Genomic DNA, 13210 nt, shown 5'->3' on the forward strand with positions numbered 1-13210 from the left:
GGAGCCATTCTGATCGTTAACGATCTAATATCGTCATATCGCCCACCCCTATACAGAAGTCGATCGAACAGACAGTCCTGGAGGTACGTGAAAGCTGTGATGTTATACGTTAAATTGCACAAAGTTTCGCACTGAAATATCGGGGGTTCCCAGCAACGCACCCGCCAAGTTTGAAGTCGATCGGATGAATGGTTCTCGAGATAGAGTAAACCGATTTTTGTGTTGCCAATAGGTGGCACTATGACTATACATAAGTCCAAATTGTATGAAATGCAGCACTGCACTCCATATGGGTCTGAGCAGGGTGCCATGGCACGAGTCCGATACCTCACGAGTCCGACACCTCACGAGTCCGAAAAAAGAGGCATTATATTCCCCGTTTTTCACTAACCCAAAACCTAACCTCTCCCACCCCCACGCCTAAACCTAACCTCCCCCAGACCCTAACCCAAAACCTAACCTCTCCCACCCCCACGCCTAAACCTAACCTCCCCCAGACCCTAACCCAAATTCGGTCTCGTGAGGTGTCGGACTAGGAGGCAGTCCCCCTGAGCAGCGCACTCCCCAAGTTTGAAGTCAATCGGACGAATGTTTCTCAAGATAAACTGCTTTTTGTGTTGCCAGTAGGTGGCGCTGTCAAATTGCAAGAAATTCAGCACTGCACTATGTCGAGTTCCCAGCAGCACACTCCCCAAGTGTGAAGTCAGTTGGATGAACGGTTCTCAAGATAAACCACTTTTTGTGTTGCCAGTAGGTGGCGTTATGCCGAATTGCATGGAATTCAGCTCCCTGCACTCCGTTGCGTCCCCCAAAGCATACTTCCCGAGTTTGAAGTTGATCGGAGGAACAGTTGTCAAGATAAACCACTTTTTGTGTTGCCAGTAGGTGGCGCTGTGCCGAATTGCACGAAATCCGGCACTGCACTGTGTCGAGTTCCCATCCGCGCACTCCCCAAATTTGAAGTCGATCGGACAAACGGGTGTTGAGATAAGTTGTTGAGATATGTTGAGGAAAAATGGCAGTAGGTGGCGCTATGCCGAATTGCACGAAAACAGGTCACTGCACTACGTCATGTACTCCTTAGCACACTCCCAAAGTTTGAAGTCGATCTGACCAATGGTTCTGGCAAAGCTAGAGGAGAGGAGGAACACACAGACAGACGCACAGACCAGGCCCGGTTCTACGGGGGTGCAAAAGCACACATTGCACCCTTATTTTAATTGTCTGCATGCTCAGTTAAAAAGTAAAAAAAAAAAAAAAAAAAAAAAAAATTAAATAAATGCTGCAGCTGCACACTTACTGTTTAAACTTGAATTATAATTGTTGTTTTTCTTTGTTCTTTGATGTGAATTTATGGCTTTTTCGCACCTATATGTAACCTTTTAAGGTTGAGATAATTGTATTATCATTATATGGTCCAAATATTTCAGTAAAGCACTTGAAACACTTGAAATATTCTTGCTTGGGTGGTATCATTCTACTTGAAATGATGGTAAAATGTATTATTTTTAGTAAAATAACATGTCAAATTTTGACGTTATTTTGACATGTTGACATGAAAGGGGCCTAGTCATCTTGTTCTGGAACCGGCCCTGGCACAGACAGACGCGGCCGAACATGATCTCCTGGCGGAGATAATGAAGCGATATCCAATGAGACGGAGCACAAAATAAAAACAAACCACAACCACTGTCTTGTATAAAAGATGATAGGGACGTATGAAACCTAAGTCTTTGGATGACAAAATTATAACATTAGAAGTCGATATTTTAGGGATGTTTTTTTTTTTTTGAAACAGACTCTTCAGATATTAGAACTATGTACATTTTCTTACCATGAATAACCTCCTACTGTACCCCTGTCCCCCTCTAGTGAAATATGGCCCTGTCCAGCCATCCAGCTCGGGTGTTGATTGATAAGTCCAGTCTGCAGAACTGGGAACTGATCGGCTGGGGGCGTTTTGGACATACCTATAAAGCCAGGCATCGTTGGAGGGGCTGCAACGTGGCTGTTAAAGTGTTTTATATCAATGACTGGTAATTAACTAGTCACATAGAGATTAAATTTACTGCAAATAAAGGACATGTACAGTATGTTGTAAATTGCTATAAGTGCATCTAACTGACTCAGACACACACACAGGAGGAGCAGGTACTTGTGGCGTAAGATGGACCTAAAGCGTGAGGGCAGCAGCCCGTACATCGTCCAGGACCTGGGGGTTCTCCGGGGCCTGCCCCCCTTTATCCGTAGGCCAAGCCGTGGCCTGGTCATGGAGTTCATGGAGAAAGGATCCCTAGCCTCCCTGCAGGTAACTTTGCTACTTACATACCTATCACTGTGACATCGCGTTAACAACAAAGGTCCCTTCCAGGTAGACACCGACTGTTTTATACCAATTGTAGTTAATTCAGAGATAGTGGTAGTAGTTTCTGGGAATGTTACAGTTTTCCCCACTTTGCCAGAGTCACTGTCATATAAATGCCTTCAGACAGAATCCAGGAATTGAGCGAAACTAAGCGAGTCAACATGGGGTGGGGGGGGGGGGGGGGGGGGGGGCTCACAGTCTCTGATGTTTAGTTGTGCCCTAACTCCATTTTTCATCTCCTCCCCCCGCTTCCAGGACAGCTTGTGTGGACCCCCACCCTGGCCACTGGCCTTCAGACTGGCTCACCAAGTGGCTCTAGGCATAAATTACCTCCACAGCCTCTCCCCTCCCCTCCTCCACATGCGCCTGAAACCCAGCAACGTGCTGCTGGATGACAGCCTCAATGCCAAGGTGAGTCCCAGGCTTTTGGTGAAAGTTAGGCCTAATCTAGTCTCAGGTGGTCAGACCCAACATCTTACGTCAGTACGCTTCCAGTGAGGGTCTGAATCACAAGTCAGCATTTCCGGGTTTTGCCGTATTAAATCCTATGGTAAAATCTGATTGGCTGGGCTGTGTTGCATCACAGCACGCCATCTGTGGTTGGTCAATATATGTCTGTACAGCTGGCAAGACTAGTTTCATAGTGTATGCTTACTGTGCCTATTTACTGTTATCCTATTTAAAGGGACACACCACTTTTTTGGAAGTTTAGCTCATTTGCCACATCCCCCCCACATAACCAAGATACACCATGCCTTACCGGCACTGTCCGCTCAGTGTAGGCTACAGTGAGCTACAGTTGTGAAGTTAGTAATTATCGCCATAGAATGGAGGCTAATGGTACAGCCAGGGGCGGAGCGACCCTATCAGCCCAGAGGGGGCGAAGCTCTTAGGGGGGCCCCATCAAAAAAAAAAAAAAAAATGTTTTTTTTTTTTTTTTTGAAGGCCAGGCCAGGCCGCAGGGCCGGTTCCAGAACAAGATGACTAGGGGTGCATCCTAGATAGGAAGGGGTGCAGATGCCCGGCCGAATGTTATTTTACTAAAAATAATGCATTTGACCATCATTTCAAGTAGAATGATACCACCCAAGCAAGAATATTTCAAGTGTTTCAAGTGCTTTACTGAAATATTTGGACCATATAATGATAATACAATTATCTCAACCTTAAAAGGTTACATATAGGTGCCAAAAAGCCATAAAATCACATCAAAGAACAAAGAAAAACAACAACTATAATTCAAGTTTAAACAGTAAGTGTGCAGCTGTAGCATTTATTATTATTATTATTATTATTTTTTACTTTTCAACTGAGCATGCAGACAATTAAAATAAGGGTGCAATGCATGCTTTTGCACCCCCGTAGAACCGGGCCTGCCAGGCCGCGAAGAAAAATGTGCCTTTTTTGCATGTTTGAATCGGTTTTAGCCATATTTAGTGGAATATCTCATTTTAAACACACCAATGTTATTGTCTATTGAATTCCTCTCAGACTCACACCACTGACTTTATTAAATAAAGTCATTTTAAGTCACAACCGTAAAATAGCTGATAGCCCCTATATCCGAAAACACAATTTGTCACTCATTGAGCCAAGTAATATTATGTCCAAGAAAGACTACAGTGAAACCACTTTACAGACAAGCTTGTTCTGAAGAAGAAAAATAAAAACACAGGTTGCCAGCCGGGCCCTGTGGGCTGGCCTGCAAAAAAAAAAAAAAAAATGTTTTTTTTTGATGGGCCCCCCTGACGAGTGGGCCCATGGCGGCCGCACCCTCTGCCCCGGCGTACGCTCCGCTACTGGGTACAGCTGTTAAAAATCTGCCAAAACACACATCTCACTGCGCCAAAATACATGTTGTGCTTCGGGTACTCACCACACGATGAAATATTAATCCAAAATGCACATAATTGGTCTTTTTGGAAGGAAAAGAGGTATCCGGCACTACTTTCCAAACATGGCCGCCGACCTCTTTTCCTTCTAAAAAGACAGATTATGTGCATTTTGGATTAACATTTCATTGTGTGGTGAGTACCCGAAGCACAACATGTATTTTGGTGCCGTGAGATGTGTGTTTTGGCAGATTTTTAAGAGCTGTACCATTAGCCTCCATTATATGGCGATAATTACTAACTTCACAACTCAACTGTAGCTCACTGTAAACTGAGCGGACAGTGCCGGTAAGGCATGGTGTATATTGGTTATGTGGGGGGGATGTGGCAAATGAGCTAAACTTCCAAAAAAGTGGTGTATCCCTTTAATAGTATAGTATAGTAACTATTACATGCTGCATGGAATAATAGAGATGGATGCAAGTCACCATAGCTACACTAGACGGGACAATCATCCGACTGAAACCCTACATGCAGAATTCTGTCGAGTGATCCAAAAAATGCAAAGAAGAAAACCAACAAATGCATGTAGGGCAGAATTAGGCAGATATCCACTCATAATTCATGACCAAAAAAGATCCCTAAAATTCTGGATGCATCTAAAATCAAGTCCCGAAGAGTCACTTCATTTCAAAGCTCTCAAAAAAGTCCTCTAAGTCAGCTGGTACTGAGACTAACTAACACACTAACGAATACTAACACAAACTGCACTCAGACCAGCACTGCTCTTGAAAACATAAAAGTCAATCAAATAATCAGAGATTGCAAGAGCAATTATTTGGAACATTGGGACACTGAAACTAAAACTCAAATAAATTAGAATTACAATTAGTCCTAGGTGATGGAAAGACTGCAAGAATAGCAGCAAAATATGTGTTTAGTTGCCACAGCCTGAGGGACAGCAGCTGACTGTCCTCTGAAAACTCTGTCCATACAGTGTAGCTCTATTGATGTTCAGAAGTTTAGAGAGACAGACGGACAGACGGACAGACGGACAGACGGATAGACAGAGGAGGCCATGAGCCAGCACCACTCCTCAGGATGTTTTCTGCTACCTTTTTGTCACTATGATTTCCTGTTATCTTATACCTTGGGCCATCTCAAGGTGTAGGGACACCGTGCAACTCGGGGCCGTTTGGTCTCAGGGGCCCCAAATCATGTAAATGCAAATAATAAGGTCCTGCAATGGCATACATACTGTAGTCATGCACACATTACAGTGTGCAGGAAGTATGCTGGAACGTAGGGGGAAATAGCAAAATAAGATTCTGGGGCTTGCTTCGTTATTTCGAATCCCAAATAGGTTACGCCAAACCCCACATAGGTTACGCTAAAACCACCAGCGCAAAGCGTCCTACCTGTAGTTGGCCAGTCGGCAGGAAAGTATAGCGGGACTTTGCGAGACTTGGTGACCGAGATCACGTTGCAATTTGATCCCTGGGAGACTCCAGGAAATGGCCTGGGGCGAAATATCACTCTGGTGGATGTTGAGGGATCACATTACGACGATATGTGGCGAAAACGGGAATAAAAATAGCTATTTAGATGCAGGAAAGACAGGCTCACACTTGGCCCCAAATCAGCTCCATTTTACAACTGACTTGGACGCTATTGATCTCAAAACAACGCTAGGACGGCCAGAAACGCCGCGGACATCGCTGGGTGAGTGGCCAAATAATTATTGCCAGGAGATGGGTCCAGGTTAAAAAAAAACGAAATTCTTCTTTAATATGCAAGTTAGCATCCAACCGTTTCTAAATGCTGGGGGACCCATACTGTACATTTCTAACATAAAAGTTGGGGCTACCTAGCATTTCGGGGTTCACAATAGGGCTCTCCATAGGCTGGCAAATAGACTCAGATACTGTGATTTCCTTCCCACAATGTCATTGAAAACACCATTAACTATTTACCTGAATAGTTTATGATGTTATATATAGTTTCATTGTAATCCTTGACCATCAAAACATAGGGGTAGACATCACCTTTTCTGTGTTATCATGTGTGGTTCAGGAGATATGATGTAAAATGCATGATTTGGTTAGGGTGGAAAGTAAAATGGCTGCCATGGCCACCAGAAGCCATTGGCAAGATGGCTCCCTTTCTGAAAATGTTCAGAGCCTCAAACTGTACAAGTAAACCAAGTTTCATGCTTTTATGAAAAAGTGAACATCATTTTCACATCACCTGGACGACCAGTGACTGAAAATGCTGTTTTCTCTGATTTGAGGTACAGTGCGGATTCTCGGCCACAGCAAATGTAATTTTTGAGGTAGGAAGTTAATCTTGTGCCCAAATTGAAGCTTATGAACTTGGGCAGTTTTCTAAATACAAGTGAGGACGTGATATTCACCAAAAAGTGCTGGAATTCATCATTTTTGAGGAGAGTCTGTAAAACGGACAGTATTTTTTTGTATTTTTGTGGGTTTTGTGGGTGAAATTTTAAAATGGAATTGCAGCCAGCCCCAGACTCTTTTGCTACTTCCCCCTCCAGCATACTTCCTGCAAAGTTTCATGTATGCATGACTATGTATGCCATTGCACGACCTTATTATTTGCATTTACTTGTTTCCCCTGAGACCAAACGGCCCCGAGTTGCACGGTGTCCCTACACCTTGAGATGGCCCAAGGTATAAGATAACAGGAAATCATAGTGGAAAAAAGGTAGCAGAAAACATCCTGAGGAGTGGTGTAGGGATGTAAACAGTTAAAGGATGGGTTTTCCGTGGGGAATATGAATATATATTAAATCTCACGCCCCTAAGGTTTTCGAATCCGTTGAAATTTTTGAAATTGGATATTCACTGCCAGAGATATCAAGCATCTCTCAGATATTTTTTGGGCCAGCCGACGCGTTTCGCGTCATCTGGCCTAAGTCCGCCTTGCGGAAGTCGTGCACCTATGAACTACAACTGTTGTTGGCCATGGTCCCGCCTCTAGAGGTCCTCCACGCCCCTTCAGAGGCCTTGACCAAAACAAAAACGCAGCCATCTTGTCAACCGCCTAGCCTGCTGTAGCTAATATTAGCTTCCCATAGTTCCTTGCAAAGAGACCATTATCTCGGGAACGGAAGCACTAATCGACACGGGACTGGCGGCATTGGAAAGCTCGTCAAATTTTACATCTAGTAGTAGGTGGGTTGAAGTAACGAAATCAACGCTGAGCAATGTACCCGTTTTTACACATTTTTACAGAAAATAGTTACAACATCAGATGCGCGTAACTCCTACGAAAATGCCTTAAAATGCATGAAAAAAATTTTATGAAGACATCTCCCGACATATATACTACCGTTTACATTTGGTGCAATTTGGAGGCAATTGATTTTCGATTTATTTTCGATTTATTTCTTCTTCTCTCCATGTCTTCTCTCCATGTCTTCTTCTTCTTTGAGTTTTATGGCGGTTGGCAAACATATATGTGCATTACCGCCACCTACTGGAGTTTGATATCAGCCAAACGCCTGAGGGGTGGGCATGGAAACGAAGGCCACGCGAGCCCAGTGCATTGTGGGAAATGTAGTATTTCGAGTGACTGTGGGCTGGCCTGCAAAAAAAAAAAAAAAATGTTTTTTTTTGATGGGCCCCCCTGACGAGTGGGCCCATGGCGGCCGCACCCTCTGCCCCGGCGTACGCTCCGCTACTGGGTACAGCTGTTAAAAATCTGCCAAAACACACATCTCACTGCGCCAAAATACATGTTGTGCTTCGGGTACTCACCACACGATGAAATATTAATCCAAAATGCACATAATTGGTCTTTTTGGAAGGAAAAGAGGTATCCGGCACTACTTTCCAAACATGGCCGCCGACCTCTTTTCCTTCTAAAAAGACAGATTATGTGCATTTTGGATTAACATTTCATTGTGTGGTGAGTACCCGAAGCACAACATGTATTTTGGTGCCGTGAGATGTGTGTTTTGGCAGATTTTTAAGAGCTGTACCATTAGCCTCCATTATATGGCGATAATTACTAACTTCACAACTCAACTGTAGCTCACTGTAAACTGAGCGGACAGTGCCGGTAAGGCATGGTGTATATTGGTTATGTGGGGGGGATGTGGCAAATGAGCTAAACTTCCAAAAAAGTGGTGTATCCCTTTAATAGTATAGTATAGTAACTATTACATGCTGCATGGAATAATAGAGATGGATGCAAGTCACCATAGCTACACTAGACGGGACAATCATCCGACTGAAACCCTACATGCAGAATTCTGTCGAGTGATCCAAAAAATGCAAAGAAGAAAACCAACAAATGCATGTAGGGCAGAATTAGGCAGATATCCACTCATAATTCATGACCAAAAAAGATCCCTAAAATTCTGGATGCATCTAAAATCAAGTCCCGAAGAGTCACTTCATTTCAAAGCTCTCAAAAAAGTCCTCTAAGTCAGCTGGTACTGAGACTAACTAACACACTAACGAATACTAACACAAACTGCACTCAGACCAGCACTGCTCTTGAAAACATAAAAGTCAATCAAATAATCAGAGATTGCAAGAGCAATTATTTGGAACATTGGGACACTGAAACTAAAACTCAAATAAATTAGAATTACAATTAGTCCTAGGTGATGGAAAGACTGCAAGAATAGCAGCAAAATATGTGTTTAGTTGCCACAGCCTGAGGGACAGCAGCTGACTGTCCTCTGAAAACTCTGTCCATACAGTGTAGCTCTATTGATGTTCAGAAGTTTAGAGAGACAGACGGACAGACGGACAGACGGACAGACGGATAGACAGAGGAGGCCATGAGCCAGCACCACTCCTCAGGATGTTTTCTGCTACCTTTTTGTCACTATGATTTCCTGTTATCTTATACCTTGGGCCATCTCAAGGTGTAGGGACACCGTGCAACTCGGGGCCGTTTGGTCTCAGGGGCCCCAAATCATGTAAATGCAAATAATAAGGTCCTGCAATGGCATACATACTGTAGTCATGCACACATTACAGTGTGCAGGAAGTATGCTGGAACGTAGGGGGAAATAGCAAAATAAGATTCTGGGGCTTGCTTCGTTATTTCGAATCCCAAATAGGTTACGCCAAACCCCACATAGGTTACGCTAAAACCACCAGCGCAAAGCGTCCTACCTGTAGTTGGCCAGTCGGCAGGAAAGTATAGCGGGACTTTGCGAGACTTGGTGACCGAGATCACGTTGCAATTTGATCCCTGGGAGACTCCAGGAAATGGCCTGGGGCGAAATATCACTCTGGTGGATGTTGAGGGATCACATTACGACGATATGTGGCGAAAACGGGAATAAAAATAGCTATTTAGATGCAGGAAAGACAGGCTCACACTTGGCCCCAAATCAGCTCCATTTTACAACTGACTTGGACGCTATTGATCTCAAAACAACGCTAGGACGGCCAGAAACGCCGCGGACATCGCTGGGTGAGTGGCCAAATAATTATTGCCAGGAGATGGGTCCAGGTTAAAAAAAAACGAAATTCTTCTTTAATATGCAAGTTAGCATCCAACCGTTTCTAAATGCTGGGGGACCCATACTGTACATTTCTAACATAAAAGTTGGGGCTACCTAGCATTTCGGGGTTCACAATAGGGCTCTCCATAGGCTGGCAAATAGACTCAGATACTGTGATTTCCTTCCCACAATGTCATTGAAAACACCATTAACTATTTACCTGAATAGTTTATGATGTTATATATAGTTTCATTGTAATCCTTGACCATCAAAACATAGGGGTAGACATCACCTTTTCTGTGTTATCATGTGTGGTTCAGGAGATATGATGTAAAATGCATGATTTGGTTAGGGTGGAAAGTAAAATGGCTGCCATGGCCACCAGAAGCCATTGGCAAGATGGCTCCCTTTCTGAAAATGTTCAGAGCCTCAAACTGTACAAGTAAACCAAGTTTCATGCTTTTATGAAAAAGTGAACATCATTTTCACATCACCTGGACGACCAGTGACTGAAAATGCTGTTTTCTCTGATTTGAGGTACAGTGCGGATTCTCGGCCACAGCAAATGTAATTTTTGAGGTAGGAAGTTAATCTTGTGCCCAAATTGAAGCTTATGAACTTGGGCAGTTTTCTAAATACAAGTGAGGACGTGATATTCACCAAAAAGTGCTGGAATTCATCATTTTTGAGGAGAGTCTGTAAAACGGACAGTATTTTTTTGTATTTTTGTGGGTTTTGTGGGTGAAATTTTAAAATGGAATTGCAGCCAGCCCCAGACTCTTTTGCTACTTCCCCCTCCAGCATACTTCCTGCAAAGTTTCATGTATGCATGACTATGTATGCCATTGCACGACCTTATTATTTGCATTTACTTGTTTCCCCTGAGACCAAACGGCCCCGAGTTGCACGGTGTCCCTACACCTTGAGATGGCCCAAGGTATAAGATAACAGGAAATCATAGTGGAAAAAAGGTAGCAGAAAACATCCTGAGGAGTGGTGTAGGGATGTAAACAGTTAAAGGATGGGTTTTCCGTGGGGAATATGAATATATATTAAATCTCACGCCCCTAAGGTTTTCGAATCCGTTGAAATTTTTGAAATTGGATATTCACTGCCAGAGATATCAAGCATCTCTCAGATATTTTTTGGGCCAGCCGACGCGTTTCGCGTCATCTGGCCTAAGTCCGCCTTGCGGAAGTCGTGCACCTATGAACTACAACTGTTGTTGGCCATGGTCCCGCCTCTAGAGGTCCTCCACGCCCCTTCAGAGGCCTTGACCAAAACAAAAACGCAGCCATCTTGTCAACCGCCTAGCCTGCTGTAGCTAATATTAGCTTCCCATAGTTCCTTGCAAAGAGACCATTATCTCGGGAACGGAAGCACTAATCGACACGGGACTGGCGGCATTGGAAAGCTCGTCAAATTTTACATCTAGTAGTAGGTGGGTTGAAGTAACGAAATCAACGCTGAGCAATGTACCCGTTTTTACACATTTTTACAGAAAATAGTTACAACATCAGATGCGCGTAACTCCTACGAAAATGCCTTAAAATGCATGAAAAAAATTTTATGAAGACATCTCCCGACATATATACTACCGTTTACATTTGGTGCAATTTGGAGGCAATTGATTTTCGATTTATTTTCGATTTATTTCTTCTTCTCTCCATGTCTTCTCTCCATGTCTTCTTCTTCTTTGAGTTTTATGGCGGTTGGCAAACATATATGTGCATTACCGCCACCTACTGGAGTTTGATATCAGCCAAACGCCTGAGGGGTGGGCATGGAAACGAAGGCCACGCGAGCCCAGTGCATTGTGGGAAATGTAGTATTTCGAGTCCCCGCACCCCCCCCCCCCACCACCCCCCCCCCCCCACACACAGAGTGGATTTCTGGTGATATCTCAGGCTGTAAACAACCAATTTCAAAAATTTCAACGGATTCTAAAACCTTAGGGGCGTGAGATTTAATATATATTCATATTCCCCACGGAAAACCCGGCCTTTAACCGAAAGTCGGTTAACTGCCGTTAAGAACGTAACCGGTTAAAATTTGCGGCGTTAATTAACCGGTTAATTGTTGGCAATGTCTGGCAACTAACGGTTGAGGGAAATACATGAAATTCCCATCCCTAGAGTGGTGCTGGCCCCCGGCCTTTTGTTGCCCATCTTTGGATGGTGATTAGTTGCTGTTGAACTCTAAAGTTACAGTACTGTGTTCTATGGTTTAAAACTGTATTTTTCCATTTGTAGTACTTGCAAAGCTAAAAGGGGGTAACTCAATTTTTGTCAAACATTTGTTTTTGTCATTTTTGGAACATTGAAGATCTGCTTTATCATGTGGAAAAATATCTTGAGTCAATTGTGTTTTTTTTTTTAGAAAATAGGGGGTCATATTTACAGTAACTTCCAAAAGCCCTAGAAAAGCCAAGCCAGACTGAGGTAACATCAGTTACGGTTGTTTGGTTTGGTTTGACTGCACTCTGAATGCTCTGCCCTGCAATGCAAAAAGGGGGTAACTCACCAGAATGCTCAGGTTGAGTTAAAGGGATAGTTCGGTTTGTTTGAAGTTGGGTCCTATCAGCTAGTCACATACACTAACGTAATTAGGTGCAGTGTTCTGGACGCTGAGCGCAGTGTCTAACGAGATCCGGCACCCAGAGGAGCAGCCTCGCGCAGCCTCACCAGCTTTTTCTCTATCAGTACTGGGGGTCAACAACTAAAACTATAACTGTAATTTAGCCACCTAAAACAACGCCCACCTAAACAAATCGATATCCGTGTACATGCACGCTCTATTTTGACAATTTTCAGCGCTTTACTTTTCCGCAAAACAGCAGTTTCATTCGGCACTGCTTTTTCTCCAAACCGTACAACTACCGTGTTCCTCCGCTAAAAGCCAGGTCAGAGCCGCAGCACTGGATTACTCTGCAGTTATTTGGGGGTAGGCTATTTTATTTCTCCCGGTTTGAAGACACAACAAATAGAATACACGGACGAAAATATGAGTGATTTTGATAGCGAGGATGATATGCCATTCACCTTGGTGACAAGAGGATACAATTATGAACCAGAGAGAATACAGAAGAGGAACTTTTGCAGAGAGTGAACAGGCAGAGAGATGCGCCTGCTGCCTAAATGCCTGGGTGCCCTGGCTGCAAACCTTATTCACCATTCCCAGGATAAATTGTGGAAAACGACCCAGACCAGAGAGGCCAGGTGACTTGTTGTCTCTAAAGTAAGTCAGTGTTTTATCTCTCTTCTTCCTGTTTTGTAAACCGCGGCTCTGTGCTCTGTGCTGGCTTTAGGGGAGGAATACGGTGGTTGTACGGCTGGGAGAAAAAGCAGTGCCGAATGAAAATACTGTTTTGCGGAAAAGTAAAGCGCTGAAAATTGTCAAAATAGAGCGTGCATGTACACAGATATCGATTTGTTTAGGTGGGCTTTGTTTTAGGTGTTTTAGGTGGCTAAATTACGTTTTAGTTGTTGACCCCCAGTACTGAGAGAGAAAAAGCTGGTGAGGCTG

General features: G+C 43.7%; 1 protein-coding gene across 1 annotated transcript in view; it reads left to right on the forward strand.

Annotated features, from left to right (window-relative positions):
* Nucleotides 1-2167: 2167 nt before the first annotated feature.
* The window catches only part of LOC310780275 (receptor-interacting serine/threonine-protein kinase 3-like), a gene marked incomplete at both ends in the record, with an annotated part of 49647 nt that continues 38604 nt past the window's right edge, over nucleotides 2168-13210 (forward strand). The window contains 2 exons of the mRNA XM_083640836.1: nucleotides 2168-2308; nucleotides 2621-2776. Of these exons, the coding sequence (XP_083496962.1) occupies nucleotides 2168-2308; nucleotides 2621-2776 (297 nt within the window). The remainder of the gene's footprint in view (nucleotides 2309-2620; nucleotides 2777-13210) is intronic.

Source organism: Poromitra crassiceps (assembly GCF_964638095.1).
Source record: "Poromitra crassiceps genome assembly, chromosome: 7".
Lineage (NCBI taxonomy): Eukaryota > Metazoa > Chordata > Actinopteri > Beryciformes > Melamphaidae > Poromitra > Poromitra crassiceps.